The 24,834-nt window shown below is 48.0% G+C and overlaps 2 protein-coding genes across 6 annotated transcripts in view; one reads left to right on the top strand and one right to left on the bottom strand.

Annotated features, from left to right (window-relative positions):
* Positions 1-8,260, top strand: part of IHO1 (interactor of HORMAD1 1) — a 51,701-nt gene extending 43,441 nt beyond the window's left edge. Inside the window, exons 7-8 of the mRNA XM_055276997.2 lie at positions 5,543-5,646; positions 6,281-8,260. Coding sequence (XP_055132972.1) covers positions 5,543-5,646; positions 6,281-7,432 — 1,256 coding nt within the window. The 3' untranslated portion in view covers positions 7,433-8,260. The remainder of the gene's footprint in view (positions 1-5,542; positions 5,647-6,280) is intronic.
* Positions 1-24,834, bottom strand: part of C1H3orf62 (chromosome 1 C3orf62 homolog) — a 28,906-nt gene that overhangs the window by 582 nt on the left and 3,490 nt on the right. For 4 of the 5 annotated variants that reach the window (XM_055277074.2, XM_063610443.1, XM_063610447.1 and 1 more), the window contains 2 exons: positions 24,120-24,211; positions 18,669-21,522 (listed from right to left, as the gene is read on the bottom strand). In XM_055277074.2, the coding sequence (XP_055133049.2) occupies positions 21,257-21,522; positions 24,120-24,211 (358 nt within the window). In that variant the 3' untranslated portion in view covers positions 18,669-21,256. Of the gene's footprint in view, positions 1-18,668; positions 21,523-24,119; positions 24,212-24,834 lie in introns of those variants that run through there. The other variant, XM_055277085.2, reaches the window with a different exon arrangement.

Raw genomic sequence — 24,834 nt, 5'->3', positions numbered from 1 at the left:
ATGCACACGTATTAATGTAAAATTCCAGAAACCGATGATAATGTTAAATCCAGGAAGTGAGAACAAGGTTTGCAAAGGAGAGATTCAATCATTTTTCATTGTATGCCTTTTTATACTATTATGGTTTTCAGTTATTTTCATAACTAAATTTTTTTAAAAGAAAAAACAGGGATAGACTTTGGAAGTAATGAGTTTGATACAAAAGCTCCTATAAAAGAGAAGACGCCAAACATATGTTGTCCTGGGGACAAGAACTGAATGTATGGGACCTCAGATGGATGCTTTCTGAGCACTTAATCCAGAATCAAACACTTCGCTTGCCTTTGTGATGCTCTGCTTTTGTGAGGGTCAGTAATGCCCATTGTTGCTAAGAAACATTACTATTTAGGAACTTCTCTATGGAAGGATAATTACATTTGCTCTCTACTATAAATATGTACATGGATGTCTGAAGAATATTTGACTAATTGAGTTTAGGAGCAGGAATCCAATACCTAAGTAAACAGCCTCTTTCTAATTGATTGACACATGGAATTGAACTTGTACCTGTGGTGAGAAATATGGGAAAATTTGCTTTCTAAAAAATTCTTTGGGCCAGACACAGCAGCTCATGCCTGTAATCCCAGTACTTTGGGAGGCCGAGGCAGGCGGATCACAAGATCAGAAGTAGGAGACCAGCCTGACCAACATGGTAAAACCCCGTCTCTACTACAAATACAAAAATTAGCCAGGCATGGTGGCGCATGCCTGTAATCCCAGCTACCCAGGAGGCTGAGGCAGGAGAATCGCTTGAACCCTGGAGGCGGAGGTTGCTGTGAGCCAAGATCGCACCACTGCACTCCAGCCTGGGCGACAGAGTAAGACTCCGTCTCAAAAAAATAAAAAAAAAACTATGCTGGATTACATTGTTTCATGTTAGTTTAGGGGTTCCATTTTCACGTCTCAATATATTTACTTAGTTTTTGTTTGTTGGTTGGTTTGTTTTGAGACAGAGTCTCTCTCTGTCACACAGGCTGGAGTGCAGTGGCACAATCTCAGCTCACTGCAACCTCCCCTTCTCAGGTTCAAGCGGTTCTCCTGTCTCAGCCTCCCGAGTAGCTGGGACTACAGGCACATGCCACCATGCCTAGCTAATTTTTTTTTTTTTTTTTTTGAGGTGGAGTCTCTCTCTGTCGCCAGGCTGGAGTGTAGTGGCACAATCTCGGCTCACTGCAACCTCTGCCTCCCGAGTTAAGTGTTTCTCCTGCCTCAGCCTCCTGAATAGCTGGGACTACAGGCGTGCATCACCATGCCCAGCTAATTTTTATATTGTTAGTAGAGACAGGGTTCACCATGTTGGCCAGGAAGGTCTCGATCTCCAAACCTTGTGATCTGCCAGCTTTGGCCTCCCAAAGTGTTGGGGATTACTGGCGTGAGCCACTGCGCTCAGCCTTTACTTAGTTGTTGGTTTTTTGTTTTTGTTTTTTGAGATGGAGTTTTGCTTTTGTTGCCCAGGCTGGAGTGCAATGGCGCGATCTCGGCTTACCGCAACCTCTGCCTCCCGGGTTCAAGCGGTTCTCCTGCCTCAGCCTCCCGAGTAGCTGGGACTACAGGCATGGCATGCGACACCACGCACTGCTAATTTTTGTATTTTTAGTAGAGACGGGGTTTCTCCATGTTGGTCAGGCTGTTCTCGAACTCCTGATCTCAGCTGATCTGCCCGCCTCGGCCACCCAAAGTGCTGGGATTACGGACGTGAGCCACTGTGCCCAGTCTACTTAGTTTTTATATCACGAGATTAGCCAGGCGTGGTGAGAATCAAGAGATTCTCCTGCCTCAGCCTCCCGAGTAGCTGGGATTACAGGCATGTGCCGCCACACCCGGCTAATTTTGTATTTTTAGTAGAGGCGGGGGTTTCTCCATGTTGGTCAGGCTGGTCTCGAACTCCCGACCTCAGGTGATCCACCCGCCTCGGCCTCCCAAAGTGCTGAGATTACAGGCATGAGCCACCACGCCCTGCCACCAAATTCATCTTGTTTGTTCAATTTTTTCCCAACTGTAGGGAGACTACAGTAAACATTTCCCAAAACTTCCTGTGCAAAATTGCTGATTCCTATTGTTTTCATGCCATTTTCTGTTGTTATCCATTAGTGTTTGTGAATTTACACACTGAGGGAGTGAGGCATGTGCAGTTTCCAGAAGGCAGCCAGCATTGCCAGTGGGGTGGCACAGCCCTGGACGCACTTTTTAAAAATTCTGGTAAAATACACATAACATAAAATGTACCATTTCTTACTGCTTTTTTCTTTTCTTTCTTTTTTTATTTTTGAGATAGGGTCTCGCTCTGTCATCAAAGCTGGAGTGCAGTGGCACAATCACAGCTGACTGTAGCCTTGACCTCCTGGGATCAAGCAATTCTCCCACCTCAGCCTCCCGAGTAGCTAGGACCACAGGCACATACCACCCCACCCAGCTAATTTTTATTTTTCATTTTGTAGAGACAGGATCTCACTATGTTGCCCAGGCTGGTCTAGAACTCCTGGGCCCAAGCAATCCTCCCGCCTCAGCGGCTTCTCAAAGTTGCTGGGATTATACGTGTGAGCCACTGTGCCCAGCCTGTTTATTATTTTTTCCCTCTTCTAGGCTGTAGAATTCGGCCGGGCATGGTGGCTCACTCCTGTAATCCCAGCACTTTGGGAGGCCGAGGTGGGCGAATCATGAAGTCAAGAGATCGAGATCATCCTGGCCAACATGGTGGACCCCGTCTCTAATAAAAAGTACAAAAATTAACTGGGCGTGGTGTCGCGTGCCTAAAGTCCCGGCTACTCGGGAGGCTGAGGCAGGAGAATTGCTTGAACCCGGAGGCAGAGGTTGCAGTGAGCTGAGATTGCACTACTGCGCTCCAGTCTGGCAACAGAACAGTCTCAAAAAAAAAAAAAAATCATGTAGGTAGATAGTTCAAAATTGTTTCCCATTCTCCTAGCACAGTGTCTGACAATAAACTTTCAGATAAAGATGTATATTTCGGCCAGGCGTGGTGGCTTATGCCTGTAATCCCAGCACTTTGGGAGGCTGAGGCGGGTGGATCACCTGAGGTCAGGAGTTTGACACCAGCCTGGCCAACATGGCAAAACCTTGTCTCTATTAAAATACAATTAATAGCTGGGCATGGTGGTGCATGCCTGTAATCCTAGGTACTCCGGAGGCTGAGGCTGAAGAACTGCTTGAACCCAGGGGGCAGAGGTTGCAGTGAGCAGGCCGGGCGCGGTGGCTCACGCTTGTAATCCCAGCACTTTGGGAGGCCGAGGCAGGTGGATCACGAGGTCAGGAGATTGAGACCACGGTGAAACCCCGTCTCTACTAAAAATGCAAAAAAAATTAGCCGGGCGTGGTGGCGGGTGCCTGTAGTCCCAGCTACTCGGGAGGCTGAGGCAGGAGAATGGCGTGAACCCGGGAGGCGGAGCTTGCAGTGAACCGAGATTGCGCCACTGCACTCCAGCCTGGGTGACAGAGCAAGACTCCGTCTCAAAAAAAAAAAAAGAGCTGAGATCATGCCACTGCACTCCAGCTAGGCGACAGAATGAGATTCTGTCTCAAAAAAAAAAAAAAAAGAAAGAAAGAAAAAAGAATTCAAGTCCACCAATCTTGCCATGGCTCATACACCCCTCTGTGTAGCTGTGAACTGCCTTCCCTCAGCTGTGGCCTGCTCCTGGGCCCCTTGCTCACCATGTTTCAGCCATGCTGATCTCAATTCCTCTGTTTGGAACATGCTCTTTCTTCTGTTGGTAATATTCTTTCCCTTACAGTTTTATGACAATTCAGCTAAATATCAGTTTCTTAGGGAAATCTTACCCCTGAGAGTGACTAAGTCTACAGTTACATGGTCTCAAGCACAATATGTTTTTCCTTTAGAGCAGTTATTACATTTATAGTTATTTGTATAATTAGTCATTAACTACTTGTTTTCCCTAAGATTGCAATTTCAAGAGGGTTTTATTTGTAATTTTGTTTTTTTTTTTTTTGAGACGAAGTCTCGCTCTGTCACCCAGGCTGGAGTGGGAGTGCAATGGCGGGATCTCAACTCACTGCAACCTCTACCTCCCAGGTTCAAGCAATTCTCGTGCCTCAGCCAACCAAGTAGCTGGGACTACAGGCACCCACCACCACACCTGGCTCATTTTTGTATTTTTAGTAGAGACGGGATTTCACCATGTTGGCTAGGCTGGTTTTGAACTCCTGACCTCAGGTGATCTGCCTGCCTCAGCCTCCCAAAGTGCTGGGATTACAGGCGTGAGTCACCACGCCCGGCTAGCTTTATCTGTCTTGATAACTGCTATATCCATAGTGCCTGGCACATAGTATATGCTCATTAAACATTCGTTGAATAAATATAAAAGCATCTTCATACGACCTGTAGTCTAGCAAGAGGATGGCAATAAATTGCAACACAATGTGTCATTAAATAAATGTGTGTGTGTGTGTGTGTGTGCAGAATCTCACTGTGCAAAAGAGGAAAATCAGTATCAGTCCTGATGTAGTTAGCACCTAGGTCCCCAAGTCTATTTGGGTCCAAGTGTAAGTATGGGATAAATAAGTGGAGGGCAATAAATGATGGTAGGGCACATACACGGTGCTACCAGCAGAGAGAAGCAACACCCTAGCCGAGTGGAAATGGTATTTTCTGAGTAGGTGACTGCTGAAAGTAGAAGAAAGAATAGGAATTAGCTGGACTAAGGTGGTGATTGGTGGGTGGGGGGGATGACAGGGACAGAAACAGGGTACTTGAAGCTAAGGGAAGACTTTGCACCAAGGCCAATGGTGAGAGAGAAAACAGAGTCCAGAGACATGGAGGAGGACAAATGGGTAAAGGGAAGTGAGCCCAGATCTTGCTGGCCAATTTAAAGATTTAGATTTTGTTCAGTGGCCAGTGGGGTACCATCGAAAGTTTCAATGGGCTGGGCATGGTGGCTCACGCCTGTAATCCCAGCACTTTGGGAGGCTGAGGCGGGCAGATCACCTGAGGTCAGAAGTTCGAGACCAGCCTGGCCAACATGGTGAAACCCCGTCTCTACTAAAAATACAAAAATTAGCCGGGCGTGGTAGCATGCACATGTAATCCCAGCTACTCAGGAGCTGAGGCAGGAGAATCACTCAAACCTGGGAGGCGGAGGTTGCAGTGAACCAAGATCGCGTCACTGCACTCCAGTCTGGGTGACAGAGCTAGTCTCCGTCTCAAAAAAAAAAAGAAAGAAAAAAAGTTTCAATGAAGGTTTCAGAGGGTGCATTCTACTAAGATCACTCTGATGACAGGGCCAAGAAGGAAGGCCACAGAGGCTTTTATGCTGTTGTCTGGGCAACTGCTTGTCAGAGTCCCCAGCAGGTGCTGAGGTTAGGTCTGCCCTAGCCAGGATCTTGTCAAGGAGGGAGGGAAGGAGAGCCTGGAGGAACCACTCCTGTCTGCATCCAGCTCCTCCCTTTTCACTGCTGTGGTTCTGTGGTTTGGGCAAATGGGACATACCATACATAGTCTTCAGGAGGTGAATTGTCATTGTTTTGTATTTAGTACAAGAGACTGTACAGGCCCAGAATGACCTGGTGTTTGAGGCAGTCCAGGACAAAGGCAACATGGAGCAGGCCATCCTTGAGATGAAGGAAAGATTTGAAGCTGTAAGTGTAAACCCCAACCTCTTTCCAAGTGTGTTTTGGGCTTTGAACTAGACCCAGAGAGAAACTTTTTTTTTTTTTTTGAGACGGAGTCTCACTTTGTCATGCAGTGGCGCAATCTTGGCTCACTGCAACCTCCGCCTCCCATGTTCAAGCAATTCTCCTGCCTCAGCCTCCTGAGTAGCTAGGACTTACAGGTGTGCACCACCACGCCCGGCTAATTTTTGTATTTTTAGTAGAGAGGGGGTTTTTCACCATATTGGCCAGGATGATCTCAATCTCTTGACCTCGTGATCCACCTGCCTTAGCCTCCCAAAGTGCTGGGGATTACAGGCGTGAGCCGCTGCATCTGGCCGAGAAACCTTTAAAGTTGCAAATTTTCAGCTAAGAGCAGAGACCAGCACAGGCCACTTGGAAAGGGGCCAGCATATAGGCTAGCTTCCTTCCCCAAGGTTCCTTGACATGATGTGGGCCCCAGGGGTTCAACTCCAGAGTGTAATTGTGCTTACCCTGGGAGGTTCCCTACAAGGAGCAAGCCTTGGTTCTGCTGTCACATCCATTGGTCTGTTCTCACGTTTTATTGTGCTTTCTGACTTGCACTGTCCATCACTGTCTTTCTCACTGCCTCTCTCCCCAGAGACAAGCAGAGTTTATAGAAATGAAGTCCAACCTGAAGCACCTTGAAGTTTTAGTTGCTCAGCAGAGTCAGGAATTCCACCATCTGTGTGAGCAGCTAGGCCAGCTGAATGTGCCCAGTGTCCTAGCAGAGCTGAAGAGATTGATCTCAGTGCCTCCAGTGAAAGACAGCGCTTCTCAGACGTCGCCACCTTTGGCCCAGAGCCTCAATCTCACCAGGCAGGAAAAATACACCTCTGAGAAACCAGTTTTATGGCAGGCCCAGGCCCTCCCTGCTGCATGGAATCCTGGTATGGGCTCCCTACAGCCTGGAGAATTTGGTGTCTGGGGTGAAGGAGCAAAGAATGATGCTCTCCAAGAAGAGGCTGCACTGCCAGCATTTGCGTCCCATGAAAGAAATAGGCATGTAAAGGACAAGGCAGTGCAGACTAACTGCAAGAACTGGGCTGTTACTAAAACAGGTGCCAAGAACCATGGTTCCAGCATCCCAGGCCATAAGATTCCTAGTGACAGGGATCTGGTTTCCCAAGGAGCCTCACAGCTCACATCACTGGAGATAAACAACTTTTCAACCAGCATTAAGAATGCCTGCCCAAAATATCAAGCCCAAAGTATGTTTTTGTGTGACCCACGTGAACATTTGGTGATTAAACAGAAAGATGGGACTGTAGAAATGCGAGGGAAAGACAAGCAGCAGCAGCCCAGGAAGGCCCACAGGGCCCACAGAGGCAGGCTCTTAGCCAGCAAGCAAAAACAAATCCCAATCCAGACCTGTAAATTCAATTCCAAATATCAGAGTCCTCAGCCTGCAATTTCTGTCCCTCAAAGCCCCTTCCTGAGGCAGCAGGAACCCCATGCTCAGCCTCTGCATCTGCAGTGTCCCAGGAGCCCCAAAAAACCAGTCTGCCCTATTTTGGGAGGAACAGTCGTGCCCAATAAGGCAGCAAGGGCAGTGCAGGGAAGACTCTTGCAGCCCAGCGGGTGCTCTTCCCAAGACAACAGGCTACTTTCCAGCAGTTCCCAGGGGGACCACCAGATGAGCTGGTTCAGTGGCCTCCATCTCGGATGTTCAGAGACCCCTCTATGCAAGGAGGCAGGAAAGAATTTGCCCTATGACCTGGGTTTTGATAGCAGTGATGATGATGGCTTCTGACCAGTCCACAGTTGATTTATTGGTCTCAGCTAGAAAGACAAATTGCAGGACATTTGGGCTGGCCAGCAGCAGAAAGTCCCTGAAGCCTGCCAGGTACCCAGGGTCAGAGGCCCTGCTGAGGTGGGGTCAATGAGCACGAGGGCAGGGAAGGTCCAGCATTCTGGGTACCAGGTGCTGCCCCTGACAAGGATTAAGTGCATCCTTATTTATTGGAATGAAATGTGAAAATGGTGGTGATGAGAGCTGAGGCAGCAGCCTGGTTGTGGGGCATCTGGAGCAGGGTGCCTGTACTTTGGCCAAAGGCGGGCAGGCCTCCTTATGGAATATTGTGTAGCAGAAGGGCTCTCGTAAAACTGTTGCGGTAGCAGCATGACTCCAAACAACATTTTTGGGTCTTTAAAATATTCCCTACACATGACCAATACATTTTCAGGCCTCAGGATTTCTTTGTTTCTTATTTTTAGCCACTTATGCTACCAGAGTGTTTGCATTTTTTGATCAGTAGACATATTACAGGACACCCTAAATCTTCTTGTGAACAGAGAAAATAAAATGATAAGCCTGCCAGTGAAAGAGGTGACATGCGCTAGCAAATGTCCAGAGCATCACTGCTCACAAGCCATTTTTCTTCCTGGCTTTTTCCCTTGTCCTGTTTTTTCAAGCACTTTCTTAAAACTAATAATATTGTAGACCTTGTATTATTTCTGAAGAGCAGTGGGCTTATATGGGACTTTGGCTTTCCATTTTATCTTGCTGAAGTTTTTGAGTTTTTGCAACAACATATATGTATTTTTTGTTATCAAAAATAAGATAAAACATTTAAAAGCATACATATTTTTTCTTTCTTCCCCTCGCCCCACCCCGAGATGGAGTATTGCTGTGTCACCCAGGCTAGAGTGCAGTGGTGTGATCTCAGTTCACTGCAACTTCTGCTTCCCGGGTTCAAGCAATTCTCCTGCCTCAGCCTCCCAAGTAGCTGGGATTACAGGCGCCCACCACCACACCCAGCTAATTTTTGTATTTTTAGTAGAGACGGGGGGGGTTTCACCATGTTGGCCAGGCTGGTCTCGAACTCCTGACCTCATGATCTGCCTGCCTCAGCCTCACAAAATGCTGGGATTGCAGGCGTGAGCCACTGCGCCTGGCCTATTTTTTCTTTCAAGTTTATCAAACTGATGTCCCAGTTTAATTTTTTAAGTTTACTTAGGAAATGAAATAGAAGCCAGGCACAGTGGTTCACACTTGTAATCCTAGCACTTGGGGAGGCTGAGGCAGGAGGATTGCTTGAGGCCAGGAGCTCAAGACTAACCTGGGCAACATGGTGAGACCCCACCTCTTTTTTTTTTTTTTTTTTTGAGACAGAGTCTCGCTCTGTTGCCCAGGCTGGGGTGCAGTGGCTCGATCTCGGCTCACTGCAAGCTCCTCCTCCCAGGTTCACGCCATTCTCCTGCCTCAGCCTCCCAAGTAGCTGGGACTACAGGTGCCTGCCACCACACCCGGCTAATTTTTTGTATTTTTAGTAGAGACAGGGTTTCACCACGTTAGCCAGGATGGTCTCGATCTCCTGACCTCGTGATCTACCCACCTCGGCCTCCCAAAGTGCTGGGATAACAGGCGTGAGCCACTGCACCCGGCCCTTTTGTTTTTTGAGAAGGAGTTTCACTCTTGTTGCCCATGCTGGAGTGCAATGGCACCATCTAAGCTCACTGCAACCTCCACCTCCCAGGTTCAAGCGATTCTCCTGCCTCAGCCTCCCAAGTAGCTGGGATTACAGGCATGCGCCACCACACCTGGCTAATTTTATATATTTAGTAGAGACGGCTTTCTCCATATTGGTCAGGCTGGTCTCGAACTCCCAACCCCAGGTGATCCGCCCACTTCAGCCTCCCAAAGTGCTGAGATTACAGACATGAGCCACCACGCCCGGCCTGTGAGACCCTATTGTCTACCAAAAGAAAAAAAAAAAAATTAGCTGGACATGGTGGCGTGCACCTGTGGTCTCAGCTACTTGGAAGGCTGAGAGGGGAGGATCACTTGAGCCCAGGAGTTTGAGGTTACAGTGAGCTATGATTGTGCCACTGCACTCCAGCCTGAGTGACAGACCAAGACCCTGTCTCTTAAAAATGAAAATCAGAGGCCAGGTGCAGTGGCTCACACCTGTAATCGCAGCACTTTGGGAGGCCGAGGTGGGCGGATCACTAGGTCAGGAGATCAAGACCATCCTGGCTAACACAGTGAAACCCTGTCTCTACTAAAAATACAAAAAAAAAAAAAAAAAAATTAGCCAGGCGTGGCGGCGGGTGCCTGTAGTCCCAGCTACTTGGGAGGCTGAGGCAGGAGAATGGCAAGAACCCGGGAGGCGGAGCTTGCAGTGGGCCGAGATCGTGTCACTGCACTCCATCCTGAGTGACAGAGCGAGGCAGAGCTTGCAGTGGGCCGAGATCACACCACTGCACTCCATCCTGGGCGACAGAGCGAGACTCCATTTCAAAAAAAAAAGCCGGGCGCGGTGGCTCACGCCTGTAATCCCAGCACTTTGGGAGGCCAAGGCGGGCAGATCATGAGGTCAGGAGATCGATTTCATCCTGGCTAACACGGTGAAACCCCGTCTCTACTAAAAAAAAAATTAGCCAGGCGTGGTCGTGGGTGCCTGTAGTCCCAGCTACTCGGGAGGCTGAGGCAGGAGAATGGCATGAACCCGGGAGGCAGAGCTTGCAGTGAGCCAAGGTCGCACCACTGCACTCCAGCCTGGGTGACAGAGCAAAACTCCGTCTCAAAAAAAAAAAAAAAAAAGAAAAGAAAATCAGGGCCGGGCGCAGTGGCTAACGCCTGTAATCCCAGCACTTGGGAGGGAGGCACAGGTGGGTGGATCACGAGGTCAGGAGTTCGAGACCAGCCTGGCCAATATGGTGACACCCCATCTCTACCAAAAATACAAAAATTAGGTGGGTGTGGTGGCACTTGCCTGTAGTCCCAGCTATCCTGGAGGCTGAGGCAGAAGAATCACTTGAACCCGGGAGTTAAAAGTTGCAGTGAGCCGAGATCATGGCACTGCACTCCGGCCTGGGCGACAGAGTGAGACTCTGTCTCAAAAATAAAAAAAAAGAAAAAAAGATATGAAAATCAGATACATACCATCTTTTTAGTTCCTAAGGCTCTCACAAGATTATTTCGAATAAACACCACCCATTCAGACTGGTTTTTCCCTTTCCTATATTATATGAAGGGGAAAATCCTCATGGGATGGATAGTTTCCAGAATTTGCCCATTTCCAAGCCAGTACAGTAAATGACATTGGGGCCACTGAGTGGACCACTGTAGAAAGCAATGGTTCTTGTTTCTTATTTTTTACATTATTTTCAGGGATGTGTGTCCCATCAAAGTCTCATTATGGAGGAGTTGAATTTTCCCGGGACACCCATGGCAGAGCTGCCAGACACCAGCCTAAACTGCTCTCACTCTCATTTCCAGACCAACGGCCTCCTGTGGCCTGTAGGGAGCCATGGGCAACCACAGCAACCCTCTCTGAGGCCAAGGAAGTTCAGGTATGAGCTGTACCTGAGGCTGCCCTGGTCTCTCCTCTCCCTTGAGTCCTCACTGGGTGTCTTCTCACCCTGCCCTCTACCAGCTCCACTGCTTTCCCTGCTGCATTTCATTGCTTGTGCAAGGAAAATATGGAAGGAGCCCAGCCACACAATGGGTTGGTTCTAGCCCGTCCCAGACTGACTATAGGCCAGAGGGGTCTGTATCTAGAAATCTTTTATTACTCTAAGTTGAACAGTTTAATGATTAGTCATTTTAATTTAGAGTTGAGACTCCATTAGTATTTGACTGTGGCCTTCTTATTGAGAACTGTGTTCAACTTTGAAATGCCAAAGCAGGAGCCTTTGTTCTTTGATCCTGCTGTGAGTTAGGAAATTCTGTATTTCTTCAGAAGTGTTTCATTTTGTGTAATGAAGTCAAGGGTTAGAGTGACTCAGTGTTCCATGAGTTAAGTGTCTTTGTAGAATGAACAGTAAACTTATCTCCTAATAAGACTGGGTTAATTAAAATTACACTGCCTGTCTCTGGGGATCATCAGAAAAAGATATTGTTTCTTAATTTATTCCTAAGGCTTAAAAAAAAAAAATTAGGCTGGATGCAGTGACTCATGCCTGTAATCCCAGCACTTTGGGAGGCCGAGGCAGGCGGATCATGAGGTCAGGAGATCAGGATCATCCTGGCTAACAGGGTGAAACCCCATCTCTACTAAAAATACAAAAAACTAGCCGGGCATGGTGGCGGGCGCCTGTAGTCCCAGCTACTCGGGAGGCTGAGGCAGGAGAATGGCGTGAACCCAAGAGGCGGAGGTTGCAGTGACCCGAGATCACGCCGCTGCACTCCAGCGTGAACGACAAAGCAAGACTCCATCTCAAAAAAAAAAAAAAATTAACTACTGTGTTCCTGCCAGGTTTGGCGAGGGTGACACAGACCAAGCATCCAAGCATGTCCCAGGAACAATCAACATCTTTGGCTCTTCAGATGTTCCTGGAACTGTATGTGGCTACCCATCGGCAGACGTGGTGGGAGGCCTATGGGCCTGAGGCCCAAAAAGCCATACAGGGCCGGGCGTGGTGCCTCACACCTGTAATCCCAGCACTTTGGGAGGCTGAGGCGGGCGAATCACGAGGTCAGGAGTTCGAGACCAGCCTGGCCAACATGGTGAAATCTCGTCTCTACTAAAAATACAACAAATTAGCTGGGCATGGTGGCAGGTGCCTATAATCCCAGCTACTTGGGAGACTGGGACAGGAGAATCACTTGAACCCATGAGGCAGAGGTTGCAGTGAGCTGGGATTGCGCCACTGTGCTCCAGCCTGGGCAATAGTGCGGGACTGTCTCAAAAAAACAAAACAAGCCACCCCAAGGGCTTCTCCCTCTGATACAACTCCAGCTACAGCCCAAGGATGGAAATGAAGCTGACTGCAGTACCTAATTTTCTTGACATTCACAAGTATCTATCTATCTATTTATTTATTATTATTTGAGATGGTGTTTTGTTCTTGTGGCCCAGGGTGGAGTGCAATGGTGCAATCTTAGCTCACTGCAATCTCTGCCTCCCGGGTTCAAGCAATTCTCCTGCCTCAGCCTCCAGAGTAGCTGGGATTATGGCGCCCGCCACCACACCAGCTAATTTTTGTATTTTTAGTAGAGACGGGGTTTCACCATGTTGGCCAGGCTAGTCTCGAACTCCTGACCTCAGGTGATCTGCCCACCTTGGCTTCCAAAATGCTGGGATTATAGGCATGAGCCATCATGCCCAGGCAATTTCTCTTTTTTGTGTTTTGCCTCAGAAGCTCCAAAGGGCTCCTGTTGAGGGGCCTCCTACAAGATGCTTTCCCAGGTCAGTTCCCAGCAACTTCTCTCACCCAAAGTGCCCAGAAAACAGCCTGTCTGCTCCCAAAAATAGTTGCAGCCTGGTGCGATGGCTCATACCTGTAATCCCTGCAATTAGGGAGGCAGAGAAGAGGGAGAATCTCTTGAGTCCAAGAGTTTGAGACCAGCCTCAGCAACACAGTGAGACTGCTTTTTTTTTTTTTTTTTTTTTTTTTCCGAGACGGAGTTTCACTCTTGTTGCCCAGGCTGGCGTGCAATGGTGCAATCTCGGCTCACTGCAACCTCTGCCTCCCTGGTTCAAACGATTCTCTTGCCTCAGCCTCCCAAGTAGCTGGGATTACAGGCACCCACCACCACACCCAGCTAATTTTGGTATTTTTAGTAGAGATAGGGTTTCACCATGTTGGCCAGGCTGGCCTCGAACTCCTGACCTCATGATCTGCCTGCCTCAGCCTCCCAAAGTGCTGGGATTACAGGCGTGAGCCACTGCGCCAGGCCTGACTGACTCTGCTTCTATTTAAAAAAATGGTAGTTGCTTCCTAGAAGTTAGTTTTGACTTTTTTTTTTTTTTTTTTTTCGTGAGACACAGTCTCACTTTGTTACCCAGGCTGGAGTGCAGTGGTGTGATCTCAGCTCACTGCAGCCTCGACCTCCTGGATGCAAGCCATCTTCTTAGCCTCCAGAGTAGCTGGGATTACAGGCGCCCGTCACCACACCCAGCTAACTTTTGCATTTTTAGAAGAGGCAGAGTTTGGCCATGTGGGCCAGGCTAGTCTCAAACTCCTGACCTCCAGTGATCTGCCTAGCTCAGCCTTACAAAGTACTGGGATTACAGGCGTGAGCCATTGGGCCCAGCCACACCAGGCTAATTTTTATATTTTTTGTAGGGATGGGATTTCACCATGTTGCCCAGGCTGGTCGTGAACCCCTGGGCTCAAGTGATCGGCCTTACTCAGCCTCTCAAAGTGCTGGGATTACAGGCATGAGCCGAGTTTATGCCAGGCCTGAGGCCAAAACTCTTTGTCAAATCAGGCATTTTCCAGACAGCCTAGAACACAGAGTCCTTCCCCACTACGGCTGGGATCCATCGTCAAATAGATTTCCTGAGTAAACCTTTGTTCCCTCTAGATATTTAGTTGGAACCTAAAATATTAATGTTCTCCCACACATTCCAAGGATAATGCAAATAGCGTGAGCCTCAGATTGTTTCTGGATGACACAGCCTTTTTCTTTTAATTTTTTTTTTTTTTTTGAGACGGAGCCTTGCTCTGTCTCCCAGGCTGGAGTGCAGTGGCGCAATCTCAGCTTACTGCAACCTCTGCCTCCTGGGTTCAAGAAATTCTCTGCCTCAGCCTCCCAAGTAGCTGGGATTACAGGTGCCTGTCACCACGCCCAGCTAATTTTTTTTTTATTTTTAGTAGAGATGGAGTTTCGCCTTCTTGGCCAGGCTGGTCTTGAACTTCTGATCTCATGATCCACCCGCCTCAGCCTCCCAAAGTGCTGGGATTACAGGCGTGAGCATGCCCAGCTTTTAATTTTCTTTTTATAAAAAACTTTTTAAAAAGGGCTGGGCACGGTGGCTCACGCCTGTAATCCCAGCACTTTGGGAGGTTGAGGTAGGCGGATTGCTTGAGATCGGGAGTTCAAGACAAGCCTGACCAACATGCAGAAAGCCCGTCTCTACTAAAAATACAAAATTAGCCGGGCATGGTGGCGCATGCCTGTAATACCAGCTACTCGGGAGGCTGAGGCAGGAGAATCGCTTGAATCTGGGAGGCAGAGGTTGCAGTGAGCAGAGATCACACTATTGCACTCCAGCCTGGGCAACAAGAGCAAAACTCCGTCTCAAAAAAAAAAAAAAAAAATTAAATATAGTCCGGGCATGGTCACTCACGCCTGTAATCCCAGCACTTTGGGAGGCCGAGGCAGGTGGATCGCTTGAAGTCAGGAGTTCCAGACCAGCCTGGCCAACATGGCAAAACTTCATCTCTACAAAAAATACAAAAATTAGCCAAGTGTGGTGGCAGGCACCTGTAATCTCAGCTACTTGGGAGGCTGAGGCAGGAAAATCACTTCAACCCTGGAGGCGGAGGTTGCAGTGAGCCAACATCACACCACTGCACTTCAGCCTGGGTGACAGAGTGAGACCCTGCCATACACACACACACACAAAATTTAAAAATAGAGATGGTGTCTCCCTGTTTCCCAGACTGATCTCTAACTGCTGGGCTCAAGTGATTCTCCCGCTTTGGGCTCCCAAAGTGCTGGGATTATAGGCTTGAGCCACTGCACCTGGCCCAGAGCCTTTTCAATAATCATCTATAATCAGGTGTATTGGCTTCCCAAGTCCTCCCATGGTTTGCATGACTCATTGGCCTTTGCTACCACATTAAAACATCTTGTGGCTCAATCAGAAGTACCACTCTGAGGCTGGGCACGGTGGCCCATGCCTGTAATACCAGCACTTTGGGAGGCCGAGCGAGACTCCCTCTCAAAAAAAAAAAAGTACCACTCTGGGCCAGGCACAGTGGCTCATGTCTGTAATCCCAGCACTTTGGGAGGCCAAGGCGGGCAGATCACTTGATGTCAGGTGTTCAAAACCAGCGTGGCCAACATGGTGAAACCCCGTCTCCATCGCCCAGGCTGGAGTGCAGTGGCGCGATCTCCGCTCACTGCAACCTCCACCTCCTGGGTTCATGCCATTCTCCTGCGTCAGCCTCCAGAGTAGCTGGGACTACAGGCGCCCGCCACCACGCCCAGCTAATTTTTTTGTATTTTCAATAGAGACAGGGTTTCACCGTGTTAGCCAGGATGGTCTTGATCTCCTGACCTCATGATCTGCCTGCCTCGGCCTCCCAAAGTGCTGGGATTACAGGCGTGAGCCACCGCGCCCGGCCAAGACTCTGTCTTAAAAAAAAGAAAAGAAACAGCACTCTAACACCAGGTGAGCCCCTGGTCTAGCCATTTCAGGAGGGAGATTGGCCTGAGCTAGGCCCCTTTTGCAAATCTTCTTCACTGACCCTTGAACGTTGACAACTCACAATTTCACCAGTTGGCAGAATGGTGTTACTTTATCACTGCATTCCTGAGTGAAAAGGTGAGGGACACAGGCCCCCAGGTGTCTGTCTCCTTCCTTCTGGTCTCCGTATGCTGTTGGAATCATCTCTGGGATTGAAAGAGATGGTGGTGGGGTGGGCCCAGGAGAATGCCAAGGAATCAGGGCAGGTGTGCCAGGAGTTGGCTCCCCTATCCTAAGAGTGAGGGGAGCAGCAGAGAGATGGGTAAGGGGAACCCCGAGTCCTAGAGATGAGAAGGTAGGTCCCAGTGCCCAATTGTGGTGGCTTGAGCCTCACAGAGGCAGAGGTGTGCTAATGAAAGTGCCCCCAGAGCTCAACTGGCAAGAGTCCACAATGTAGAACCAGATCCATGTGACTACACAGGCAGTGATGCCTGTGAGTGTGGGGAACACAGGAATCGGAATGAACTGAGGGCCGGGTCATTTCCAGCCTGCAGCCAGCCCTTTTGAATTTCCCCTTTGAAAGAATTGCTGGCCGGGCACGGTGGCTCACCCCTGTAATCCTAGCAGTTTGGAAAGCCAAGGCGGGCAGATCACGAGGTCAGGAGTTCAAGACCAGCCTGACCAACATGGTGAAACCCAGTCTCTACTAAAAATACAAAAATTAGCCCGGCGTGGTGGCACAGGCCTGTAATCCCAGCTACTCAGGAGGCTGAGGCAGGAGAATCCCTTGAACCTGGGAGGCAGAGGTTGCATTGAGCCGAGATTGTGCCACTGCACTCCAGCCTGGGCAACAGACCAAGACTCTGTCTCCAAAAAAAAAAAAAAAGGAAGAATTGCTGCTTTTCTCCTAGGCCTCAGCTGTGACTCTGTGCTCCCTGCTGGAACTTCACTCCGCCATTCACTTATCTCTCTCCTTGTTCCTGCCCTTTCTTCTCAGCCTTCCCTTCCAGCTCTTAAATCTCTCTTTCTAGAAGCTTCTAAAGACCAGCTCCTTCCTTAAGTATTGTTACGAAGTTTATCATCAGTTGGCTTACAACCCTGGTTTCTACTGGCTTTGGCATGAACACTGGTGGGATGCAGCCATGGATCCTGGAAATCTCTTGTCGTAGGGTTAGATGGGTCCAGCTTCTCATATGCCTTGTGCTATGGCTTGAATTTGCAGTTTGCAACTAGCAAGTTCCAAAGCTATTTATTTTTGAAGCTGTCTTGTTTCTATTTTGATTCTGGTAATCCAAATTGCAGTTTGGTGTTTCCACGGAAACAATTCAGTGATTGTTTGGCTTGCCAAGATGAACTGTGGGGGAGAGAACTGAATGATGTAAAATATTTAAAGTTTCTCAGTCATGATCAAGGTCAACTATCAAGTCTCCCTGAGAAGGATTTGGTCCTAGCTCTTTACAAACCTGAGGAAGTTATATTAAAATTCTGGGCTCTTGTTCCCCCTCCAACTAAATCCCTGGAGAACAGCTCCCCAAACCCTGTTCTGAGCAAATGAGCGTGTATCTGCCCACTGTATAGACTCAGATGACGAAGGCGGGAAGTTCTTCTTGGGCACCTCAGGGAGCCAGAGATGCAGAAACAGGAGTAGATCGTGTCACCAGGGAAATGAGGCCTATGTGCCCACTCCCTGCTAATCTGGGACTGGCATGGAGAGGCTCAGGGCTCACCTGCTTGACTGTATAGCTGCATTTCTACAGTGAGGAAAAGTTCCACATTCAAAGATTCCAGGATGAATTGCCTGTTCGGAAAATCTGAATTTTTAAATAAAGTCTTTGCTTAAGCAAAGACATACCTGTCTCTCTGGCCAGGGAGAGCCTATATTCTCCCTCATTCCTCACCCCCACCCTGTGCTGGGCCCTCATTCCCGTCTCTACTCCAGGTAGGAAAAAAAATTAATTTCAAAGTCTTCTAGAGTTAGGGATAGATAGATCCCCATTGATTTATTTTTTTGAGACAGAGTCTCACTCTGTCACCCAGGCTGGAGTGCAACAGCACGATCTCAGCTCACTGCAATGTCTGCCTCCTGGGTTCAAGCAATTCTCCCGCCTCAGCCTCCCAAGTAGCTGGGACTACAGGCATGCGCCACAATGCCGGCTAATTTTTGTATTTTTAGCAGAGACAGGGTTTTACCATGTTGGCCAGGCTGGTCTTGAACTCCTGACCTAAAGTGATCCACCCGCCTCAGCCTCCTAAAGTGCTGAGATTACAGGCGTGAGCCACCCTGCCCGGCTAGATCCCTATTTAATACAGCCACATCTGCAAAGCCCCACCTGGGAGGGGCCAGGCCCTGACCACTAGTAAACCAGTGAACTAACTGAGCTCCTGAGAAACAACTCTTTGAGACCTAGATAATCCAGTTCCTGAGGATCTAGCTCCCCCAGAAAAGGACTGCCCTCGTGTCAGGGTCCTGCCAAGCCCTCCTGTTGTGGCCCCTAGGCTCTACTCCAGAAACTGAAAGTTGGGTGTGGACAGGTACTTTGTGAAGGATGTCCATGGCTAGTTGACTGGAGATGAGGGTTTTTAAACTAACTGCTTTTGTCTTTACAGAAGTGATACATGTCCACTGCAGATCAATTAGAAAATACAGATGACAAAAAAAAAAAGACTATACCCTCTTATCCATCACCCCTAAAAGTTTTTTTGCACATGAGCTCATACACATTTTCACAAACTTGAGATCAGTTGCACTTGATCCAAAGTGCAATTACATGCATTTTAAGTTTGGGGATAACTTTAGATTTACAGAAAAGATACTTCATATATATCCTTCACTCAGCCTCTCGAATGTTAACATCTTACATAACTCTGATACATTTGTCAAAACTAAGAAACTGACATCAATACACTAAACACTAGTTTTTATTCAAGTTTTATCAGTTTTTCCAATAATGTTCTCTTTCTGTTCCAGGATGCACTCCAGGATTCCATGTTGCATTTAGCCATTGTGTCTTCTTGGTCTGTTGATAGTTTTTGAGTCTTTCCTTATTTTTCATGACCTCAACAGCCTTTTTTCTTTTTTTTTTTTTTTTTTTTTTTTTTGAGGTTGAGTCTCGCTTGTTGCCCAGGCTGGAGTGCAGTGATGCGATCTTGGCTCACTGCAACCTCCACCTCCTGGGTTCAAGCAATTCTCCTGCCTCAGCCTCCTGTGTAGCTACGACTAAAGGCACATGCCATGATGCCTGGCTAATTTTTGTATTTTTAGTAGAGATGGGGTTTCACCATGTTGGCCAGGCTGGTCTCGAACTCCTGACCTCAAGTGATCTGCCCGCCTCAGCCTCCCAAAGTGTTGGGGATTACAGGCATGAGCCACTGCATCCGGCCATCTCAACAGTCTTGAGTTCTGGCCAGGTATCCTGTAGAATGTACCCACGTCTGGATTTGTCTAACATTTGTCTCATGATCATACAGTGGGAACTTGGGTTTTTGGTAGGAATACCAGGGAAGTGATGCACCCCTCTCATGACATATACATGACATCACTTGGTTAGGTGTCTGCCAGGCTTCCCCACTATAAGTTTGTGACTTTTCCCTTTTCCTACTTTAGTCGTGGGAAGAATCATTAAGTCTAGTTCACCTTCAAAGGGTGGTAATGAGGTGGGAATATGGGGGTAAGGACAGGAGTTAAGCTCCCCCTCATCTATAGAAGAGTGTCCACATCCATATGTATTATTTGGAAGGCACTGTTTTGAGACCTGTTTTTCTGAGTATCAAGTAGCCTGACATCTCTCCATCCAGACAGGCTACTCTTCACCTGAGCAGGGGCAGTTGAGCATACTGTGAGCACTTTTCATTTGCTTCCATTCTTCTTGCTCAGGGAGAAGAAATTGGCCTCTGAATCCACAGGCTGTGAATACTTTGTGCTACCTCCTGCAGGGTCTGAGTGGTAGGCGGCCTGGAAGGAGCCTGTAGTTAGCCTTAACCTCTACTCCTGCCCCAGGCAGGGCAGTGGCAGTGGCCACAACTGGTTGGGAACCAGGGCACGCCCACTGGGGAGGCACATGCAATCAAGTGGCCAGCATCTAACCATGCCATAGTTCTTGGGGCACCAGCAGGTGCCAGGCCAACCTCTGCTAAGGAGTGGGTGTGTAGCCTCCACCTTCGAGCCCAGAGGAATCACTAGGCCTGTGGTAAGGGATGTTGCTGTCTATGCAGCCTGCCCTATGCCAGAGTCACTTGCCTAAAAGACAGTCTGTTGGGCAATCACTCAGCTGTTAGTTAGGCCTTTCTCCCCAACTCTTTGGTTTGTTGGGGCTTTAGCACATGTAAACAGCCCTGGCTGGTCCAAAGGTAGTGAGTTATCTCAATCGACTCCTCACAGTTTCAGATCTAACTCCTTGTTCTACTCTTTCCCCACTTCTTATACTACACTCAGTCTTTAAAAACAATCAGGTCCAAAGTATTGAGTTATCTCAATTGACTACTCATAGTTACAGATCTAACTCCTTGTTCCACTCTTTCCCCACTTCTTATACTATACTTCACTTGGTCTTTAAAAACAAAACAAAAAACAGTCTTTTGCCAGCTCTGCCTCACCCCCATATTCCTTCCTCTTATTAGCTCAAGAGGTGGGCACTTCCCTGAGATTCAGTTTCCTTTCTTCCCTTTTTTTTTCTTTTTTTTTTTTTTTTGAGACAGGGTCTCACTCTGTCACCCATGCTGGAGTGCAGTGGCGTGATCTCAGCTCACTGCAACCTCCGCCTCCTGGCCTCAAGTGATCCTTTCGCCTCAGTCCCCACCCAAGTAGCTGGAACTACAGGCACGAACCACCATGCCCAGCTAAATTATTATTTTTTTGAGACAGAGTCTTGCTCTGTCACTCAGGATTGAGGGGAGCAGTGCCATCTCGGCTCATTGCAACCTCCGCCTCCAGGTTCAAGGAATTCTCCAACCTCAGCCTCCCAAGTAGCTGAGACTACAGGTGCACACCACCACTCCTGGCTAATATTTGTATTTTTAGTGGAGATGGGGTTAGGCCATGTTGGCCAGGCTGGTCTCAAACTCCTGACCTCAAGTGATCCACTCGTCTTGGCCTCCCAAAGTGCTGGGATTACAGATGTGAGCCACTGTGCCTGGCCACTCCTGTACTTTTTTAGGGGCCCATGGAAAAGAACACTAAGAGACACAGCAGAGGCCCACAACCCACACCTACCATGGGTACTGGGTATATTGAACATCAATCAAAAAAACACATTCAAGATGTCAAGGAAAGTGAAAAAAAAAATCAGTAATAGGAAACATTTCAAAGCAATGGAATTCAAAAGACTGGTCTCACAGCTTAAAAAGGGACACAACTGGGATTTAAAAAGGGTCTGGTAATTCAGGTTCTGCCAACCTTTTGAGAAATGTGGCCCCTGACGGCCATTGTAGCTGCTTCTGCTTAGGCTCAAGGGCAGCCCCCTGCTGTAAGGAATCAAAGCTTATAACTGTCCTTACTCAATTTGGTATTTAAAAGAGGTCATCACATTGTAGTCCTCTTCCAAGTCCAGGACAGTCTCAACAATACTATGATCATCAAAAGCCTGTTTGAGGCTGCCAGGGTCAGCATCTGTGGCCTTCTGAGGGCTCTTGTCCACGAGCAGGGCCCAGGCTTCCTCTTTGAAGGGTGAATCTTGGCAATGACCACACACGTGGTTCAATTCGTTTTCAAATTCTATTTTTCCAGCCAATTCTTCAATAGTTCGGATGCTTGTATGGTCTTAAAAATAAGAACATTCAGCTTTACAATTCCAGTGGAAGGTTTCTGAAGACATTTCAGGAGCAAGTTAAAAACCATGAATGGGTTGTCATTCATCAGGGATTGTGTAAAAGCAGGCATTCCTGCCCCAGGACAGGCAGGCTGCCAGACTGCCAAATTAAGGTGGGTTTGGTACCTTCCTTTCAGGCCCAAGCATTTACTGAGTTCCAACTATATGCCAGTCCCCAAGAAAGGTATAAGTGGGAGGGTATGGAAATGTACATGGTTGTCCTGGCTCTCAGGGATGACAAGACACAATGTGAAAAAAAAACAAGGAAATAAGGTCTTTAGGGTAATCAAACTGCTGCCCAGCCAGGAGCGGTGGTGTGTACCTGCAATCCCAGCAACTTGAGAGGCTGAGGTAGAAGAATAACTTGCGCCCAGGAATTTGAGACCAGCCTGGGCAACAGAGTGAGACCCTGTCTCAGAAAAAAAAAAAAAAAAAAAAAAAGCTCCCTGATGTTGGTGAAAGCCAAGGAAGATGGTGGATAGAGGCAGTAATGACTTCAGTTTACCTCCTGGGGTTACTGGAGGAGACTCAGGCCACTGAAGTCACAGGCTGGCAGGGGTTTTACTTTGTGGCCCAGGGTGAGTACCCTACCCTCACCAGGCCTCCCTTTCCTCCCTCATAACCTGGAGATCCTTCAGAAACAACAGCTTCAGGCAGCACCCAAGGTTATACATCCCTTTACTAGGAGCTGTAGTATGAGTTTTTTGAAAACAGGGCACATTGGCATGGTGTGCCTGTAAACCCAGCACTTTGGAAGGCTGAGGCAGGAGGATCACTTGAGACCAGGAGTTCAAGACCAGCCTGGGTAACAAAGCAAGACCTTGTCTCTATTTATAAAAAATACTAATAATAATAATAAAAAGACAAAATAAAAAATAGAGCACATGTAGTTCACATACAGGACATTCAGATTTGTATGTAGAAAAAAAAAGTCTGACAGGATGTATGCTATACTATATTAACAGTGGTTATCTCTGGGTGGTAGAATTATAGGAAAGCTTTTGACTTCTAATTTTTCTCCTAATCTTTTTTTTTTTTTTTTTTTTTTTTTTTTGAGACAGAGTCTTGTTCTGTCACCCAGGCTGGAGGGCAGTGGTGCGATCTCGGCTCACTACAACCTCTGCCCTCTGCTCCTGGGTTGAAACAATTCTCACGCTTCAGCCATCCAAGTGGCTGGGATTACAGGCGTGCACCACCATGCCTGGCTAATTTTTTGTGTTTTTAGTAGAGAAGGGGTTTCGCCATGTTGCCCAGGCTGGTCTCGAACTCTTGACCTCAAGTGATCTGCCCGCCTCAGCCTCCCAAAGTGCTAGGACTAAAGGTGTGAGCCACTGTGCCCAGCCCTTTTCTCCTAATCTTTAATTACCGACCCCAGCTAAACTACTCTCTCCTTTTTGCCTATGTCCTGTTTCCTAAAAATTTAAGCTCAATCACCATGTCCTAGTGGCCACCATCCCTTGCCTTCAGGGACTCAATGTATCTAAACATTTATGACATGACCTGATTGATGTATCACCTCACAAGATAATCAGTTGTATGAGGGAAGGGACAGGGTTTGTTAACATTCCGTTCTCTACTCAATGCAGAGTCTGAGCAAAACAAATCTACCAAATAAAAAGATAAGAGTGCTTTGGCCGGGAGTGGTGGCTCTTGCCTGTAATCCCAGTACTGGGAGGCCACAGTAAGTGGATTACTTGGGACTAGGAGTTCGAGACCAGCCTGGACAACATAGCAAAACCCTAATACAAATATTAGCCAATCATGGTGGCGTGAATCTGTAGTACTAGTGTAGTACTATGGCTACTTGGGGGGCCGAGCTGGGAGGATCACCTGAGCCTAAGGAGGCTGAGGCTGCAGTGAACTGTGATTGTGCCACTGCACTCCAGCCTGGGTAATATAATGAGACTCTGTCTCTCCCCCCAAAAAGTGGTGGTGGTGTTTTTTTTTTTTTTGAGATGGAGTCTCGCACAGTTGCCCAGGCTGCAGTACAGTGGTATGATCATAGCTTGAACTCCTGGGCTCAAGTGATCCTTCCACCTCAGCCTCCCTAGTAGCTGGGATTATGGGCACCCACCACTGTGCCCAGCTAATTAAAAAAAATTTTGAGAGACAGATCTCGCTATGTATGGTACCCAAGCTAGAAGAGAGTGTTTTTCTTTTTTGTTTTTTTTTGAGATGGGAGTCTCACTCTGTCCCCCAGGCTGGAGTGCAGTGGCACAATCTCGGCTCACTGCAACCTCTGCCTCCTGGGTTCAAGCGATTCTCCTGCCTCGGCCTCCTGAGTAGCTGGGATTACAGGTGCGCACCACCACACCTGGCTAATTTTTGTATTTTTAGTAGAGACGGGGTTTCACCATATTGGTTAGACTGGTCTTGAACTCCTGACCTCGTGATTCGATCTCCTCGGCCTTCCAAAGTGCTGGGATTACAGGCATGAGCCACCGTGCCTGGCCGAGAGCGTTTCGTAAATCTGAGATATTTGCTGACTCAGACCCATGTGAAGGATCTATCTTCCCAAGGACAGGATGGACTTGCCCACTGTACTCACCAGTCATATCAAGCAGATATTTTGTGACCTCTTGGCTAGAATTGTTGAGTGGCATGTTTGAGTCAGCCTTCATATCTCTCTCCATATCTTTCCTGCAGCCCCCAGGTGGGGGGGAAGAAAAGGTGGGGAATTAGATTCTCTTTCAAGAAAATATTGAAGGGAAACTCAGTTTTAGATAATCTCAAAGACAAAAACTTACTGGTGACCTTGTCATTTATGCTTTGATTAAAGGACAATTGGAAACTGCTACATCAGTGGATAAATTGACTAACAGCTTTACCATAATGACTCACGAGCATCACAGACTGTACTAAATTTTTTTCTTTTTTAGAGACAGGGTTTAGCCATGTTGCCCAGGCTGGTCTCGAACTCCTAGGCTCAGGCGATCCACTCGCCTCAGCCTCTCAAAGTGCTGGGAATACAGGCATGAGCCACCTCACTCAGCCTGCATTTGTTTATTTATTTATTTTTTTGAGACGAAGTCTCGCTTTGTCCCCCAGGCTGGAGTGCAATGGCGCAATCACGGCTCACTGCAACCTCTGCCTCCCGGGTTCAAGTGATTCTCCTGCCTCAGCCTCCCGAGTAGCTGGGATTACAGGCGCCTGCCACCACGCCCGGCTAATTTTTGTATTTTTAGTAGAGACGGGGGGTTCACCATGTTGGCCAGGCTGGTCTCGAACTCCTGACCTCAGGTGATCTGCCCGCCTCAGTCTCC

This window comes from Symphalangus syndactylus, chromosome 1 (assembly GCF_028878055.3).
Source record: "Symphalangus syndactylus isolate Jambi chromosome 1, NHGRI_mSymSyn1-v2.1_pri, whole genome shotgun sequence".
Classification (NCBI taxonomy): Eukaryota; Metazoa; Chordata; class Mammalia; order Primates; family Hylobatidae; genus Symphalangus; species Symphalangus syndactylus.
Note: the sequence above shows the minus strand (reverse complement) of the source record. Positions and strands in the feature narration are given on the sequence as shown.